At 41.0% G+C, this 19,333-nt stretch overlaps 1 protein-coding gene across 12 annotated transcripts in view; it reads left to right on the top strand.

Annotated features, from left to right (window-relative positions):
• The window catches only part of Ptprt (protein tyrosine phosphatase receptor type T), a 992,204-nt gene that overhangs the window by 873,740 nt on the left and 99,131 nt on the right, over window positions 1-19,333 (top strand). For 6 of the 12 annotated variants that reach the window (XM_069989779.1, XM_069989773.1, XM_069989772.1 and 3 more), the window contains exon 16: window positions 4,223-4,378. In XM_069989779.1, the coding sequence (XP_069845880.1) occupies window positions 4,223-4,378 (156 nt within the window). The remainder of the gene's footprint in view (window positions 1-4,222; window positions 4,379-19,333) is intronic. The other 6 variants (XM_069989783.1, XM_069989780.1, XM_069989782.1 and 3 more) reach the window with 1 other exon arrangement.

The following is a 19,333-nucleotide window of genomic DNA, read 5'->3' as shown; positions in this document are numbered from 1 at the left end:
CTAAACCTTCGCTCAAGCCAGGTATTAGCTCTCTCTTTCAGCTCCAAGTATTTCCTCTTAGCCCTCATCATCTTTGTGATTTCTGTTTCTGCATTTAGCTGTTTAATGCCTGTCTCATCCATTAGTTTCTTGGTCTCATGAAGGTGAAGATCAGGATCTTGCATCTACTAGACTGACACATCTAGGTGCTCAGTAAATATTTGTTCCGTGGATAAGGCAGCTAGAGGGGAAATGGCAATTCTGTTCAAGGAGTGGCAGGAAGCATCGAAGAGTGACGTTCAAATATCATTGAGCCTTTCAAGATTTTTGCAAGGATAAGGAGATGGTAGCCAGTGAAGAATCAGACACAGCAAGGAATAAAAAGTAGTTCATGCTATATGCTATGGAAGGAGGCATAAGAGGGAGGTGTATGCAGCAGGTAAGGCTCGGATGAAGTCTGGGCCATAATTTGAGAGTCTTATATACCCTATTCTCAGGGTTGGGTTTTTCCCTCTCCTGAGGGGAAAATGAAGGGTTAAATTAGACTTGGTAACTGGAATGGGTATCCATGTTCCTGAGATCATTTTTAATACTTAAAAATTTGAACTCTGATAGAATTGATATTTGACTCTTATACTATAGTTTTGTGTTTTATTTCCTTTAAAATCTTATGCCTTTCCACCTTGTTGTTGTATTTCCCTACTGCCAGAATACTGTTAGGATTATTATCACATGGATATGAACAGTAAGTGTCCGTTGTGGGCTAAATACTAAGGATGTTGCTATCTATGCTTTAGATGAGTGTTCCCCTTAAAGGTCCATGTGTTAAAACGCTTAGTCCTCAAAATGGCAGGGCTAAAAGGTGCCATGGACCTCTAAGAGGTGGAGCCTAATGAGAGTCTTTAGATCATTGGAAGGATGTTCTGCAAAGATGCTTTAGGACCTTGGTAATCCAGCTACTCTTGTTTTCTAGCTTATGAACTGAGCAGTTTTCTGTGATATGTATATTCTACAATATACTTCCCTTGCTAAAAGCCCAAATAGAGCCACCAAGTCTTGGACTGGAAATCCCCAGTATCGTTAGCCAAAATAAATCTTCACTCTTGATCAGTTGACTATCTCAGATCCTTCATGATGGTAACACAGAGCTGCTTACCTTTCTAGTTTTTAAACATATATATGTTTTAGAGAGGCTCAGTTTTTCATTTTTTAACACAGGAATTCAAAGCTACCCAAGCATTTCTATAAAATGACATTTTTCACAGAAGCAGTGAAACCTTTTGTATTATTATTATTCCTTCGGAAACCAATGATTTGTGTCTAAGACAACCCTCTCTATATTATTTTACCCTGAATAGAATGAGATTGGCTTGGAGTTCTGCCCCCAAGGAAATATCAAAGCCTCTGATACATGCTCATTTGTACTTTTTAAGTTAATTCTCTTATCGGATTTCTTTTTTATTTCCTACTGAGGCAATATGAACAGAGCTCCAAAAGAGGCAAGGGATCTGCTGTATGTCTTTTCAAATTTATGATTAAGAAGGTCACATATACATTTTTAAACACACTCTTTTTGGATAATAAATGAAGAATAAAATTTTGAAATGTCATCAGCGGCAGAAGTACTCAATTTTCTTTCATTGGTGTTCTCCCTGCCTGTTGATTACCTGCCAATGGAAAGAAAGAACCCAACTGATCCAATGTTCCATTGCGTGCTGCTCTTCTGTCTGCCTGGAATAGTTTCACTGGTACAACAGTCTGCCTGTGGCCAAACCATTACAAACAAGGGATGTGTTCGCATTTCTGAGTGCTCTTTTTTCCGCAGGCCAGTGTTTAGAATAAATAAGTGAAACATCCCACTCTAAGATGTACTTGTCTTCAAACACTGACCAAAATGAGGGATGTGAATGCTGTTTGCTTTTTGCTGTAGATTCCTGGGTCCAGATTTCCTTTTTCCCATTCTCTACTCTGGTGTCTACTTCATCCACGGAAGGGACCCTTTTGCCTTCTCCGGCTTTTAATTGAGTTCAACTGAGAGCCTCTGTGATAGGGGTTAGAGAGATAAAGGGGGCTGTAATTAGGATACTTAAAAAAAAGGCTTCTTTAAAAATAATGCTTTTTTTGCTTTTAATTTTATTAATGTTTTTTATTTTGGAGATACTGAGGAATTGAACCCAGGTCATCATACATGCTAAGCAAGCGCTCTACTCCTAAGTCACATTCCCAGCCTAGTTAAGATATTTTTTTTTGTTTATGGTGGTCATGGGGCCTGAACTCTGGGCCTGGGCTCTGTCCCTCAGCTCTTTAGATCAAGGCTAGGACTCTACCACTTGAGCCACAGTGCTACTTCCAGCTTTTTCTGCTTATGTGGTGCTGAGGAATTGAACCCAAGGCCTCATGCATGCAAGGCAAGCACTCTACCTCTGAGCCACCTTCCCAACTCCTAGTTAGGATACTTTTGACTCTGTTCTCTCCCTATGAGATTTTTCCCTCAGAAGAATGTCATTGTTTCTGTTATAACACTCTCTTTTGGGGTTCTGGTTACTGTAGCTTCCTCTTTTTGTCCCTGTGGATCCATAGATGATAAACAACTTTCTTGTCACTGTATTCTACCTGTGGGTACCAACGCCTTTCTCTGCATTGGTGAGAGTTCCTTTTCTAAATCAGTTCTCCTCAAATACCCTCATTTGAGTGTGCCATCCATCATTCCCTACCTATGATGTGCACCCACATCAAAGGCCCCATGTTTTAAGACAGGTGCTATGAGATAGGAGTGATCCTAGATGAGCTCCTCTAACAGGATTCTATGTCTAGGCTTAGCTTTTCCTTGAAGATACCTCTGGCAAAGGCGCTCACTACCCCTCAGAATGGCCTATCTCCAAGTCAGGTAGCCCAATGTAGGACATTCTCTACAATGCACCCTCTTTGACCTGTGTAGGGGTATTTCTGTGTTGAGAGAGAGATAACAAGATTGAATATGAAGTCAGGTTCAAAGAAAAATGGAATAAGCAGCCCAGAGGAATGGACCCTTGAAATATTTGAGTTTCACCTATAGCTTTCCATGTGATCGAAACATAATGGCTATATTTGGATGCATGTGTTGGGAAAACCTAGAGGGACTATGCTGGCCTTTTTGGAAATATTTAAATCACTATTGTGTGCAAGGAAGGGTTAGTCACATTTTTTTATGTCTAATGATAGAGCCAAAAACTGTCCGTTAAAATGGAAGCAAACAGAAGGATTAACTGTTCAGTTCTCTAGCCAGAAGTCAAAGTCTCCCTCCATCCCTTGATGTGATACAGGGAGAGATGGAATTCTGCAGTGGAACTACTTGGGAGAGAAATGAGATGTTGAAATGTGATTGGTATAATATAATAACAAATAGCAACTGCTGTCTGTTTGCTGTTCACTATGCATTAGGGGCTCTGTGTGTTGTATGCATTATCTCATTTAATCCTTACCAATGCTATCATGTTGGTCCTACTGTTTAGCAGAAGAGTTCAGGATGTGAAGTGATAGATGAATTTTTCCTGGGACAGGTGACTAGCCAGGAACCTGGTGACCACTCCCAGGTCCAGGCCCCGTTCTTTTTCCCTAAGACTGAGCCTCTGTGTACTATTTTAACTCTCCAGGTAATTCATATTTACACCAAAGGTTGAGAACTGTTTCTTTACATTATGATCATGATTACAAAAAGATATGCCCATTTGATTCCAAGGCTCTGTTGCTGCTATGGAAAGTGCTATGCATCGGGGTTAGATTTGGAGCTATGTGACTAAATTCTGCCTTCACTTACCACCAGCCACTTGCCTCTTATTCAGTCCACCATTTATTTCTTCTGGGGTTCTTCCATGAGTTCATCTCTCAGAAAGGCTGGCTCTGTTTATACTCCTATTCAGAGAGAAGCATGAGGATAGAAAGATTAACCTGACCTCTTTGAAAACAGTGTGGAAAACATCACTGATTTTACCATATTAAACTCAAACATAGAACATACCTATTTGAGGGGATAAAGCAGTATGAGCTTCATATTCCCTAGTAAAAGGAAGCCATGAATGATTTCAGGAGGACTGAAGTATACTCCATCTTGACATTGGAGGGTCTCCTTGATGCTACTTCTGCACAGTGACTAAGTGTGGCAGGTTGAGGATGAGAAGTTAGAAGAGGAAAGCAAAGCAACCTATCTCCCCAATGCTCTCATGTAACTGGCACCATCTAACTGTGATTTTTCCCTTGCACATGTCCCAAAGGAAGCTGGCCAAGAAACAGAAGGAGACACAGAGTGGAGCCCAGAGGGAGATGGGACCTGTGGCCTCAGCTGACAAACCCAACACCAAGCTCAGTGCCAACCGCAATGATGAAGGCTTCTCCTCTAGTTCTCAGGACGTTAATGGATTCAGTAAGTTGAGCCAAATAAGAGCAAGGTATATCTGTGGTCCAGCTTGGCTCCAATACTTCCCCTGTGGATACCTCATGGTGGTCGAGGGCTGTGAATAGTAGGATCAGGAGGTTTTTCTGGGATGGTTCTTTCTGGCAAAGCTTAGGGTGGCCCATCAGGGGTGAAGAAAAGTATTTAAGAATCTACATTTTTTTTAAATGGAGGAAATGGGAGCCACGCATGGTATCTGCTTGTGAACCTCAATAGAAATAGATTTAAAATAATAATAGTTTGAAAACAAAGAGGAGGAGGAGGAGGACTATGCCCCAGAAGAGAAAATAAATTCCACCCTAAATTGAGGACTTGGAAATTTCAAAGCTTGTTCACATTTAGCCAGTAAGGCAGGTGAGTCATGCATTATTATTGCCTTTGCTTGGACTGCTTAGGAAACTGTAGCTTGGTGAAATAACTTCTTTCCAAAGACCTATGGCCGATGGGTTTACATAGCCAGACTAGAAGTCATGCTTTTGGATCCAGCCTTAGCCAGTTCTAAGTGGTATTTGGTCATACCTACCTGAGACCTCATGTAGAGTTAATACAGAATCCTGAGACAATTTGAGTGGTTAAGATTTTATGGCTACCTCTCATCCAAAAGAGGTGAGACATCATTTACAAGGCTAGTCTGGAGAACAATCCCAAAAGAGCTGGCCTTTGTTAACCAGTCTGTAAGCCAGTTCCTTCTTAGATTTAATAAGCTAGATTCTCTAGCCTCAATTACAAGCTGGGAAAATTCTGGAAGTCTAATTGGATATGATCATATGATCACAAAAATTTCATAATAGAAAAGACCATAGTGGGTCATAACCACTTTAGATGTGGTCCATTTGAAATGATGTGGTCTAGAAGAAGACGAAGAAAGAAAAAGTGTTTCTTTGCAAATGCACACAATATCACTCATTGTTCCTATTTTATAGGTAAGATATCCAAGGGTAAGTGTGTTTAGCTCAACTTCCTAGAGCCACACAGCCCATCCTGATCATTCAGGTTCTGAGAGTACCTCAGTACCTAATGACTCCTAAGCCCATCTACAGTGTAGGATCCACGTTGGGGTGGTTTTCAAAATGCATACATCAGGGTACTTCCATTATCTACTGAGCGGACATCTTCTTTAAGATGAGCAATAAGACAGTGAATGCTGTGTAGTATGTAAACTCATTCAGATGGTTCAGACCAGCACCTTGGTTATAGAAAGCAATGTCTATTTTCAGATGCTGATACGCTGTGTTTAGAAAGAGATCATATTGAACTTAAAAAAATGTTGAGGTTGTTACAAAAAGAATACCTATATATCCCTCATGGGTGTCTATTTTCTAAAGTATTTAGGAATTGTAGATGTCATGATAATCCACACCCAGAGGTTTCAGCATTCATTTTCTAACAATTAGGAAATTCTTTAATATAACAAGATTCCTTGTTATCTAATATATCAGTGTATAGTGCATTCATTCTTTATCCACAAAATGTCCTTGTCTCTCTTTTGCTTATTTGTATCTATGCTTGTTTATTAAAATTCAGGATCTAGTCCAAGTTGCTCATACTGTTATTTGCTTTTGTCTGCTTATCTCCTTTCATATGGAAGAGACCTCCTGACTTTATGTTTTCTTCCAGGATTCTGACTTTTCTTTTTTCAAACTCTGGGGAGGATGTCTCATAGAATACAATACAGACCTGTCTGAGTTTTCTATTGTGATCAAGTTAAATGTTTTGGCAGAAATACTATATAGGTGATACTGTATATTTCTCTTTGTGTCATATCACACAGTATCGCAGTGTCCATTACTGAGGAGGCTCAGGTTGAGTATTTTTTAAGGATGGGTAATAGCTTCTAAAGACCAAGTCCAAAGTCTATAGGTTATTTTGTAAGTGAATATTTAACTTTTTATTCTTGAAGAAAAATATGTGGTATGCTGAACAATGCAACCAGTCCATTTGTAATTCAGGTAAATCACTGATGTTCAAATATTTCCCCCAGGGACTCAGATGGGGTGGCTGACCAGGAGAAGCAGAAAGGGGCTAGTGAGAAAATGGGCTTGTTTATACTTAAAGAAAAGATCATCCTGAGTTTGCTGACCCTCTGGCTGTATAAAGTTGTCATGAACTCTTCTGCTTTGGGTGCAGGGACAGAGAAGTTCCTTTGAAAGTCTAACTGGTTGAACATACTGTTTAAGTAGTACCTGTGCAGGCCAAATGTTTACTATATAGGCCATCCTCATATGTACATTTTTATTCCTTTTGCATTAGTGTCTTGAGAAGACACTGGACACCAAAGACTATGGTTGAAGTCACATGGTATTCATTGTGACCCTAAAATTGAAGATTGGTCTCAAGCTTTCTGATCAAAGGCAATTTCACTACTGTTTTCATCATGAGCCAACACTTAAGACCTTTAAGATCAAAATGCTCAAGAGTGAGACAGGTTCACTAGACAGAGAGGGAGAAAAAGAATTTATGCAGTAGACTCTAATTAGATGTTTTAAAGACAATCTTTCCAAATGACTGTATGTGTGTATTTTATGTTTATGCATACATGCACACAAATGCATACACACAGATGCACACACACATATGTGTCTGTGTGTATACATGCATTTTAATGATGTTGATTTTTTAAAAAAAATAAATTTCAGTTGACTTATACTCAATTATTATGGAATTTTGCATTTGTTTGAATTGCTGGATATTTTAAAAACCCTTTCTATGCATCTGGCATCTTCAGGCTGCAGCTAAAAACACACTCTGGGGATTTTTTTGAACATCCTAAAATGTATCATGTACCTTTTAAAATGCCCTGTGGAACTTCTGGGATGAGATTTGAGAGGGGTAAAAAAAAATGTAAGTAATGCTTACACTGGAGATGTAGAAATTGCTTCTAAAATCACCCTGATGTATGTAAAATTGAATCTATTTTTGTGACATTAGGGAAGTGACTGTCTGGCTTGTGAATTGGTGTCTTTAAGAGGCCCGGAGATTATGTGCAAATTTTAAAGCAGCCTTGAGAGAGGGAGGGCACAAGAACAGTTGTTACATCAAGAAAGATTACAGAACGTGCCTCGAGCAATTATTTCATTATTGAACAGGTAGGCCCTAGCTTAATTCAAATTCTGTCTTTTCCTGTGTAGGTTTATTTCCTGGGGTAATCTAAGTGCCTGTGCATTTAGCAGTATCTATTCAGTCACGCTTCCTAGTGTCATATAGGAATCGTTACCCCAGGGCCTCGAGTGAGATGACAGGGCTCTGTCAGACATGGGCTATCCCCATGGCATGCTTTGGGATTGTCCAACACAGAAGAGCACGTCACACTTCAAGGACAAACAATGTGCATTATTTTTCCACTTCAACAAATGCTGGTTTGTGTTAAGTAATCTCATTTTGATCATCCTGCCCTGTATGCTTGTTTTTTTGTTTTTTGTTTTTTTTTTTGGTTTGGGGGGTTTTGTTTGTTTGTTTGTTTGTTTTTTGGTCAGCCATGGGGCTGGAACTCTGGGGCTGAGCACTGTCCCTCGTCTCTTCAGCTCAAGCCTAGTGCTCTGTCACTTGAGCCACAGCGCCACTTCCGGTTTTCTGGTGGTTTATTGGAGATAAGAGTTTCACAGACTTTCTTGCCAGGGCTGGCTTTGAACCTTGATCTTTAGATCTCTGCTTCCTAAATAGCTAGGATTACAGGCTTGAGCCACTGGTGCCTGGCTAGGTTTTTTTTGTTGTTGTTGTTGTTTTTTTCCTGTGATCTTTTGCTCACAAGGATTGTTTTCTGAGTCTTTTTCTGGTGAACTCCTTATATATCATGCTTACATCATCTTTATCTCTTGTGTTCATGCGTCATGTTCCCCTTGTTCATTTGCAATCCAAAACAAAATGCTTTAAAACAAATTGCTGTTGAACCCTTATGACAAGAATTCTTGGCTGTCTACCCTTTGCAGATTGCATTTGACAGACTGATTTGTTCACTGGCCACCTTTAGTTAACTGTCTTTATTTTTATGCTTCCATCTGATGGAATCTTTCCATGTCTAATGGACAAAACCAATTCATCTCCAACAACAATCTGACACAGGGCTATGAAATGTCCTGCTACAGGCATGGGAGGAGATTCTGGAGGTGGACTTCAATAACCATCTTCTCCCAGCTTTACATATGTCTGCCTTTGTGCTCTGAGTCCTTGGGTGTCATTTAAGGAGGGGTATAGAACTTACAGTGATGATAGTTGGGACTTGTCTTACAAGGTAATAAGTGTTTCTAATTGTCAGTTTTTCCTGGTTTATGATATTCTTCTGTAGAATACTTGTGAATAATCCCCATGCCTGTGTCATGAGGTAGCTGGAAGGTTCATCACTACAAACAGATGAGATTTAGAGAGACCCCTGAGGCCCAGATTGTACAGGTATTTGACAAGTGATAATAAGGTTTCATTTTATCTGATATCAGTTAGAGTCTATGAACCTAGTTTCATGAAGGATTTAGGGAAATAACAAGAGCACCTACAATAAAATAATAGTTAAAAAGAAACAAACAAGGCTCAGGAAAATTTGGGGAAATAACAAATAAGAGCACTTGCCATAAAAAATACATAATAAGGATCAAGAAAATTCAAATAAAAATGATAAAGTCAAGATAAGGATACATTAAAATGTAACTAGATTGTAATTGTATCTACAGATCTGCTTATTTATGTATAAGGAAACTGAAATTCTTGTTTGGGTCTGTGTTTCCCAGCAACAGAAGCTCAATGAGAGGGGATCACATTGTTGAACACCTACTTTGTGCTTTATTTAAATTCCACTCTTGAGCTGCCTGGGAACCCTGTAAATGAGAGGTCATTCCCATAATGAAAATGAGGAAACCGTATTTCTGAGAACTGACATAACAAGTCAACAGTGGAGGCAGTAGCCGTGAGATTAGAAGCCAGAGGCAGCCTGGAATTCACCAGGCCCACTGAGTGAGGTCACTGAGGGCTGGGAGAAAAGGAGAAAGAAGGAGACTTACTTTTTTTTTCTTAATTTTTTTGGTGCTGATTATTGGTGCTTGAACTCTCTTAGCTTTCTCATTCAAGGATAGAGATCTTGCCATTTGAGTCACAGTTCCATTTCTGGCTTTTTGCTGGTTAATGGAAGGTAAGAGTCTCAGACATTTCTTTCCAGGATGGCTTTAAACTATGATACTCAGATCACAGCCTCCTGAGTAGCTAGGATTACTGGTGTGAGCCACCAGCACCCAGCAAAGTCTTCCTTACTTTATGAATGAGTTAGCTGACTTTTCCCATATAAGCTATGTCTAGGTCAGAGATCTGGAGCTGGGCACTGCTGCAGAGCCAGTCTAGTTCTCACAAGGGCCTGGGCTCTGGTGGGACATCTCAATCCATCCTCACAGCAAGCTGGTGCAAGTCCGATATGTTTATTACTAAACTTTTTTTTTTTTGTCGGTCGTGGGGCTTGAACTCTGGGCCTGGGCGCTGTCCCTCGGCTCTTCAGCTCAAGGCGAGCGCTCTACCACTTGAGCTACAGCGCCACTTCCGGTTTTCTGGTGGTTTATTGGAGATAGGAGTCTCGCGGTCTTTCCTGCCCGGGCTGGCTTTGAACCGCGATCCTCAGATCTCAGCCTCCTGAGTAGCTAGGATTACAGGCGTGAGCCACCAGCACCAGGCTACTAAACTTATTTGACCAGTTGAGTTACTTGATCCTCTCAGTTAAAACATCTTCCTGGAGTCAGATGAAGGATAAAGAATCTTGGATTCCAAAACAGATGTTCTCCTTTCAAAACCAGACACCTTGGTCTCTCCTCTAAACTTTGGAAGCTGGATGAAGAACAAAAGATATCAAGGCAAAGCCAGCTTGCTGACTGGGAGAACAGAGCTTCTCCTATTATTTTTGTATATATCTAACCGGCTCCAGGTGGCACCTGTCCATAGAATGCTTTCACAGACGTTTCTGTGAGAATCCTGCCATTAGAAGCCACTAAGGAATGTGAAACTATAGAGCAGCAATCTCATCCTCATCATTCATAGTTCAGACCAAATTCTGGGTAGATAATAGGAAGAAGTGGATAAGAAATGACTCCTGTTCACAGAAAACTCACAACTCTGCAGGGTAAACAAAGTCTAGCACAGAGCATCTTTGTTCTGCTGCTTTTTGCAGTCACTTGTTCACAAAGCCCCAGAACCCTGCCCCTGATTCTGTGGCCTATATATGCTTAGTAGGCAACACACCATAATCTTAACAATAATTTACTGCTGGGGAGGGGAGCAGGCCTTGAAACCCTAGGTCCCTCCCTGTCCCTAAGAACACAGACTTCATAAAGGGTGTCTTTGGGGCAGGTCAAGAAATGTCCAAACATGGTACCCGTACAAGACAGTTCAGCAGAAGGAAGTACCTGGTAAAATGTAATGGTTAAGGTAGATAAAGAATAGCAGAGTCTTGCAAAGAGCGTCTTCATTGTGCTGGCAAAATGTCTGATTATTGGATAGCTAAGGCAATCATCGGGAATACAGAGGTGGAATTTTTAAATAGTGGATTGGCTAGAGGGGTGGAAACTCTAGGAGAATGAGCTTAGCGGGAGAAAGGTGTCCTCTGCGTCTCTATGGAAACAGTCAGCTCAATGGTGTGTGATGGTGAGAATTGCTACCTTGGTTGAGGACCCTTTTGGGGACCTCACTAGACAAGTGTTTACATCATACTAATACGACCATTTCTGTTCTGAATGTTTGATAGGCATCCTTATCTCATTGATATGTTAGAGGAGTAAATAAACATTGTCATTGTTCCTGGTAACTTAAAGATGAGGAGCCCGAGGGTTAAAAATTGTAAGGAACTTGCCTAAGGCTTCATAACTTTTAGAAGGGAGAGCCCAGATCTAGGTTTGTCTGATTTCTCCAAACCCAAAGCCAAAACCAGTCCCCTTTGCTGCCTTTGGATATCATTCATTCAAAGCAGTGGTTCTCAAAGCTGGGTGTCCAAATGAGTAAACTCAGCATTACCTGGGAACTTGATAGAAAAGAATTCTTGGGTCTACCTCAGATCTAGTGAACCTCAAGGGGGCGAGGGCCCAGGAATTGCTTTGAACAAAACTTCCAGTTAATTGGAATGCATGTTTGTGTTTAAAAAGTTACCAGATCAATGCGAAGCCAGCGTCCTTGTTCTTCATCCTCTACATTGTCTCTGATGTTTATAATACTTGCAGGCACTCCAGAGAGAGGGGGAGGGAGATAAAGAGAGTCTATAATCTCAACTTCCCAGGTTGCATGCTCCAAAAGGGCAGTATTAAAAGGAATGCTGGACCAGAAGAATGTTAAAGCCTGTCAAAAGAAATGAGGGTCCCCTGCAAGGGTTTCTCCCACAACCATCTCGGGAATTTTCCTCTCCTTTTGTCTGAACTGTGGACAATCTGAAACAGGAATGAAGGACTGGAAATTTACAAGGAAAATCAATGATGAGTCACCCAGTGAAAGGAAGAGCTCAAGGAGCTCTTGCAGGAGAAAGCAAAAAAAGAAAAGTGCAAAAAAAATCTGTTTGCAAGAACAATTATATTTTCAGTTTGCTCCAGGATTAAATTGAATCTAGGAGAAGAATTGAATGTTACAAGCTTGCCACCTCCAGTTTTATTGAATATTTGACAGGGATTATTGAATATTTCGCGATCAGCCACTTGAGTGGCAGATAAAGGCCACACTTATTAAATTCCTGACAAGCTGGAGGTGGATGGGAATTGTTGACTTTTTTGGAAGCACAATATGGAAATGCAAGTAGCCTTGAGAAAAGAAAGTAGCCTTGAGAAACACCAAGGAGTTAAATAATGACAAATTTCAGGGAGAAACATTAGACTCAAAAAAGGGATCTGGTGGTTGTTATAGATATGACATAAATGATAATGAATGTAGATATGATATAGATAAAACAAAATTTTACAAGTACCATATATATCATCTGTTGCAACCAACTTCCCCTTCTGAAAGAAGGAGAATTAAATCCCAACGAGTTTTTGCTAGATCATTCATTGAATCACTAACAAAACCAGGGACAAACTTGGAATTCTATCCATTCCAGCTCTTAAGTCCATGGCCTACTCAAAGGAATGAAATACTGTAGAGACTGTATTGGCAATCGTAGTGTCTTCTACTACTTTCTACAGATCCTGTACCTTGTTTCTTCATAGATAGAGCCTTCTTAAATTGGATTTTACTTTTCATCTCCTTGTTATGGGAATAGTTATGGTGTTCCTTTAAATGTTCATTGAATGCTGACTATATAGGATGAATTATAAGAGATGGTAAAGATAAATAAGACACAGTCTCTGTCTCCAAGGATCTGACTGCCCTCTCCATCAGGGGACCTCTAAGTGGATTAGTTTCAATAAATGTGATAAGTGACAGGGAAAAGACATGGATAGCATCTGAGGAATGCCAATTGGAGGCTCAGCAAGGCATTCTAGTGAATAAGTGAATACTATGTAAGGAGAAGTATTCTGACTTAGAGAGAATACTAGGGAAGGCTTATTCCAGGAGGACCGGCATGTAAGGACATTGAAGTCTCAAAAAGTGGGATTGGAGTCTCAGGACAGCATGTGGCCAGAAATGAGATTGAATGGTAGCTGGAACCTGCTAGAAAAAGAGCCCCACACATGTGGCCAACTTAACACCCTTACAAAAGAAAAGAAAAAAAAGTTCACCTATTTGAAAATTAAAAGGATTCCAGTGTTAGGAGTGCCCATGTTTCCTTGAAACCGAGCTTTGGTTTCCATGGGATTGGTGTCGATGTCACCTGTCCATCGCAGGGAAGCAGGGAGAAGGTTTAATTTGCTTTAGAGCTTCACTGTCATTGTGAGCTAGTCACTAGTGCCTAGTCACTCCTCCGCCATACCCTTTCAAAGGGACCTCCATGAAGCTATAAAACCCAGGTTGCCTCTGACAATTTATGCAAGGCCACTACATCTTAAGAAGAAAATAGAATTATTCTCTGCACTTCACAGGTGGTCTTGAATCATAACAGGGCACTTAGAAAAGTGCTTGTTAAAGTAATCAGGGATAAAGAAGAGATGCTGGAAATGTAAATATGTAGTTGCTAGGTAGCAGAATAAACCAAGCTTAGAGACCTTTTTTTTTCCCCCTTCCCCTTAGCTCAAAGTTACAGCCTTGGTAAGCTAAAAACACAGATAATACTTCTAACTCACATCTTGTGAGTGATTACTGGACAAAGAACTTTCCATGCCTCATTGCATTTAAGAGTCTCAACAATTCTGTGACATGGCTTAAAGAAACAGAAAATCAGAGACTTGATACTACTTGCTCAAGGTCAAAGAAAGAAAGAAACCCTACAAAGAAAGAAACCCTAAGTATGACCTAAGGTTTCCGTGGCTGACATACCTCCACTTCACCTTTTGCTTGACTTGTGTGCTCCCCATTTGGGGGGAAGGTGAGAGTGGGGAGGGTACCATTATTGGAGCTTGAATTCAGAGCTGCCCCGCAGCTTTTTTGCTCAAAGTTGGAGCTCTACCAATTAAGCCACACATCCATTTCTAGCTTTTTGATGAGTTGGAGGAAAGCTTTGAACCTCAATCCTCAGATCTCAGCCTCCTGAATGATTAGGATTATAGGTATGACCCTAGATACCTCCATTATTGTTCACGTTTCTCTCCTGCCATTTCTTCATTGTTTTAGGGGTTTTTTTTGTCAGTCATGGGGCTTGAAATATGGGCCTGGGTGCTATCCCTCAGCTCTTCAGCTCAAGGTAAGCACTCTACCACTTGAACTACAGCACCACTTCCAGTTTTCTGGTGGAGATAAGAGTCTCACAGACATTCCTGCCTAGGCTGGCTTTGAACTGAGATCCTCAGATCTCAGCCTCCTGATTAGCTAGGATTACAGATGTGAGCCACTGGCACTTGGCTTCTTCATTATTCTTTAAAGGGTTCCTCATTTTCTTCCTCTGCTCTACCCATGGAAGCACTCTAGGCCTTAGTCCTGAAGCTCTTCTTTTCTGTTTCTACTCACTCCAGGATGGGTGGTGAGGATGCTGGGAGGATAAGCTCATAAAGAGACCAGGTTTGAAGCAGGAGAGGAGGAGTTTATGTCTCAGCCCTTGGGTTTGAGGTATTGTTGAGTCACTGTGAGGTGTCAGGAAGGCCTGGGGCTCAGCAGAGGACTCTGATAGGAAACAAATAACAACAAAACCCCCCACAAAACATCAGCTATATGTTATATATAAGACATTGCTCTCATTAGAGAAACTGAGACCCATCATGGTGAAACAGATAAAGTAGGGCTATTCAACAAGTCAATGCATGAGCAAGAATGCTGAACCAAGACTTACATATGGGAATGCTTATGAAAATCACTCAGGGCTGAGATCACAATGTTAAAATAGAGGACTATGAAAGAGGATGTGGAAATATCATTCAAGTATGACACTCCTGGTAATTCATCTCAACTCTGGGGTAGTGTTTAGTAGGTGAAGGAGACTACAAATAAATACAGAGACTACAAAATCCCTGTTGTCTGTTCATCCTGAGTTGTAATCGAAATCACAGTATTCAAAGTAGAATTTTCTAACAAAAACTTGATATACCTGAGAAAGTCAATGAATGACCTACAGGGTTGACTGCCACCAAGATGGAAGAAATGATCCTAGCTACTCCTAGCTACTACTAAAATCTGAGATTCAAGGCTCAAAGCCATCCCAGCAAGAAAAGTCTGCAAGACTATATCTGTAATTAACCAGCAAAATACTACACTTGAGGTATGGTAGAGCACTAACCATTAGCAAATGGCAAGGTGCTAAGTTCAAGCCCTGGTACTGGCCCCAAATAAAAATTGAGGAAATAGAAGACAAAAGAGGAAAGGGCAAAGACTGGCCCACCCCAACTGTTCATTGCATTACCATCTCTGTTCCCTGGGTGATTCATGCTTCCTGGTGAAGGGGGTTTATGATGTTCTGTGTTCTCTGTATATAGCAGTGTTTGGCACAGAGGAGAGAACTCTTGGTGATGGATAAATAAATAGATAAGACTCAGACACAGAAATTCTAAATGCTCCAAATTAAAAGAAGCATTTGGGGAGCTTGATACAGCTGAGGCTAAACACAGCTGTCCTGTCTTTCGCATCTGGAATTGGTTGCAAGCAGAGAGAGGAATCAAAGTATGTTCCTTTACCAGTCAGATGCTGCCTAGTTCTTAGCCTCTTTCTTACCTCTCTCACCAAATCCCAGTGACTTGGCACACGGTAATGGTACATTATACATTGTATTAGACACACACATCTACACACACACACATCCCAACACACCTGCTTATGGAATTCACAATCCCTACAACCCAATCGGTAAGGCCAGCTCTTTGAAGTAAAGGGCTGGTAGAGAGAGGGTACTCTCCAGTGTTTTATTCTTGGGATTGTTTTTAAGTCCCAAGTATTGATTAGATCTCCCAGCTTGCTCTTTTTTGATCAGTCCATATTTTGAGAGTTTGATGGCTGGCAATAGTTAGACATATTTGATTTTGAAATGAGTGCCTTTATTCAGCTAATGTCTCATTGGGACAGTTCAGTTTTTCCAAGGTGAAAACCCCTTTTCATCTTCAGGGTCTTTGATCTAGGTTAGATGAAATTCCCTCTGATCTACAGATGTGACAGAGGCTCAGGAAGTAAGAGAGTCATTCCAAACTAGCACAGTCGCCCCCGAAGCCGGGACTCAAGTGCTGAGTCTTCAGCCAGCTGTGCTCTGTCAAATACCTCCACTTGCAAGTCGGGTCCCTGGGCATTCTTTCTGTAAACCTGCTCATTCTTTCCTGTCACTCTCCTTTGAAATCGATCCATCGGCTGAGGTTTACCTGTAACTCAATGTCATTGTGATGCTTTACTAATAAAACAGATACTTGTCTAGCCTGGGCTACAGTTCTTAAAAATGCAAACTTCACTCTGCTACCACCAAGCCAAAAACCTGTCACCGACTCCCCATTGCCCTCCCTGTGTCCCCGTTAATGAAGTTAAAATGCACTTCAGGGTCCACAAAAGCCCAGAATGATCTGATGTCCGTTTATAGCTTTAGTATCGTCTCTGGCCACTCTGGTTTGCTCAATACAGCTTAGTCCTATTGATTTTTTTTCTCCCTATTCTTTGATAACAATTCTGCTCCTTCCTTCCAGAACCTCCTTCCTCTTGAACTATCGCTGTTTAGCCACTACTTCTCCCTCAAGTCTACAATTAAATGTGGCCCGTGCTTTCTTTAATATCTAATCTGAAGAGGTGCTATGTTTTCTTTTCTAATATCTCCTTGCTCGTGTGCTTCTTAGCCTGTTATAGAAATATCAGGTGTGCTTCTGTTTTCCATGTTTTGGGTTGTGTGGCTGATGTCTGCCCTTTTGTATTTGATTGTAAGATCACAGTGCACAGACCCACTCATACCTCGTTTGGCCACCAAGGTATGCCTTGGACACTTTAAGACCCTGCTTGTGAAAGTAGAGGTGATTCGCTGGCATTTATTGAATGAAGCACATGTGAACTTTGCGATCAAGATGGGCACTTAGTTACTTGGGATCTAATTAGATATTCTTATACCTTGCTGGGGAAAGAAATAAGGACTCATATAGAAGGTGGTTTCTCAAGCTGCTCTTAGATTTTAATCACATGAAGGAAGCACTAGCCTGTGTGGATTGTAAATATTGCACCTCCATTTCTTAGAAAGTACTAATCCTGGGGCTGGGAAGGTGGCTCAGTGGTAGAGCACTTGCCTTGCATGCATGAGGCCCAGGTTTCGATTCCTCCGTACCACATAAGCAGAAAAAAACAGAAGTGGTGCTGTGGCTCAAGTGGTAGAGATCAGGCCTTGAACTGAAGAACTGAGGGACAGTGCCCAGGCCCACAGTTCAGGCTCCAGGACCCAAAAAAAAGTATAAATCCTGGTATCTTTGCCCTAAAGATCCCCAAACACCAATTGCTCACTTCCTTGTGAGCACAGCCCTGGAAAACTCCAGAAACCACTCTAAAGCCCCCTGTAGCACCTTGCATTGTAGTCCCCTTTCTGTCCTCTAGAGGGCTCTAAGCTTCTACCCTTTAATCCTCCAATCACAGCTTCACTGGTCTCCAACTTCGTTGCTGCTGGAGGGCAGGGTGGTCGTGGGGTATAGACTCAGGTGCTATCCTTGAGCTTATTTGCCCAAGGCTAGCTCTCTACCACTTTGAGCCACAGCACCGCTTCCGGTTTTCTGGTGGTTCATTGGAGATAAGAGTCTCATGGACTTTCCTGCCTGGGTTGGCTTTGAACCATGATCCTCAGATCTCAGCTTTCAGAATCCAGAATTACAGGTGTGAGCCACTGGCACCCAGCTGGTCTCCAACTTTTGTGCCTTTTTGGGTCTTCATTCCCAGTGTCCTGCATAAACTGAAAAATCAACTCAGCCTTACATAGTAAGGAATATCATTCCTTGTCTTTGAGTGATAATGTTAAAAGGATAGCAATGCTGGCCAAGCCCTAACCATGTGCCAAGGACTATGCTAGGTGCTGTACATCTTATATCATATATTCCTCATAATTCTAAGATGGTAATTATTATTGGAACTAGGCTTCTTTCACAGGGGCAGAGATTGAGGTCAGAGAGATTAAGTCTTGTGCTCAATGTCACATAGCTATTAAATGGCAAAGCTGGGATTCAAACCTAATCTTTCATATTGAATATATTCCTGCTAGTGTAACGAACTCCCTGCAGAGCAGCCTACCTCCGCTTGCCCATACATTGGGTTCTGCTATTAATCTAACCTAGCTTTTACTGGTCTATTTGAAGTTTTCATCCAGGCTAGTCTCTCTGGCCCCCAGAATCTAATACATCTACCCTGTTCAGAATAATTCACTTGGCCCTACTTGGCAAGGCTTCTAGCATGATATTAAGGATGTTGGCTGGCACAGTTACTTCTGTCATTGTTTTCTGAGAGCATCTTTCTTAACTGACCCTAGAAGTGATGAGTGTTGAGTCCCATTGCAAGTCATTTATTTAGCATGAAAATTTATTAGCTAGGCCATTGTTTAGAAAATTCATTACATTATACTTTTTACTTAGCAGAATCACTTAATTAGTGTTTTATTACTGGAATCAACTGTCAATTATGTGGCTAATTCATTTACTTAAGGAATGAATTTTTTTTTTAATCCGGGTAAAGCAATTCAAAGTGCATTGTTAACTCTTTAACAATTAAAGATTGTTGTCAATGGCAATTGTTATCACAAGAAAAATTAAACCATGCACTTCCTTTAATATATCGGATGCTAGAAAACTTTGGGGAAAAAAGTGTAGAGAGAATAGTTTAGAATCTGTTGTGAATTATAATATTTTATTAAGTAAATGATTTGAGAGTACTTGGTAGAGCTAAACAAAGTTAACTTCCCTGGAAGGTTTTTGACTGGCTGAGTTTGATTAGAATGAGTTACTAAGATATACACGGATGTAGGCAAAGTCTGTGAGTGCTCCTTTGCAGTATTGGGTGTTGAACTCAGGGCCCTGCTCTGGCTAGACAAGTGCTCTGCCACTGAGCCATACTGTCAGTTATTTTGCTTCTAGTTTGTTTGCAGATAAGTTCTCACAATAACTTTGTCCAAGCGGGTCTTTAACCATGATCCTCCTGTCTTTGCCTCCTGAGTAGCTTGAACCGCAAGTGTGGGCCACCATACCCATCCCTGTAAGTGATTTTTTTTGTTTTGTTTTATTGACATTATCTCTTTGGCCTCTCACATTATAGAATATTATCAGCATTGGTGATAATAAGATGGCCCCAGCAACCCTTTCCTAGTCCTCATCCTTGTATAATTCCTTTCCCAGGAGATCAGGGTAGATCTAGTGAATGCCTTCTAATGAACAAATGAAGTGATGAAGTGTCCCATAAAACGATGAGGCAGCTTCCATTTCCTTGGTCTGTGGGAAACCAGCTGATACCTTCTGAGTTGTCCCATGG

This window comes from Dipodomys merriami, unplaced genomic scaffold (genome assembly GCF_024711535.1).
Source record: "Dipodomys merriami isolate MVZ:Mamm:240054 unplaced genomic scaffold, mDipMer1.0.p SCAF_39, whole genome shotgun sequence".
Classification (NCBI taxonomy): Eukaryota; Metazoa; Chordata; class Mammalia; order Rodentia; family Heteromyidae; genus Dipodomys; species Dipodomys merriami.
This window is presented reverse-complemented; position numbering and strand designations above follow the sequence as displayed.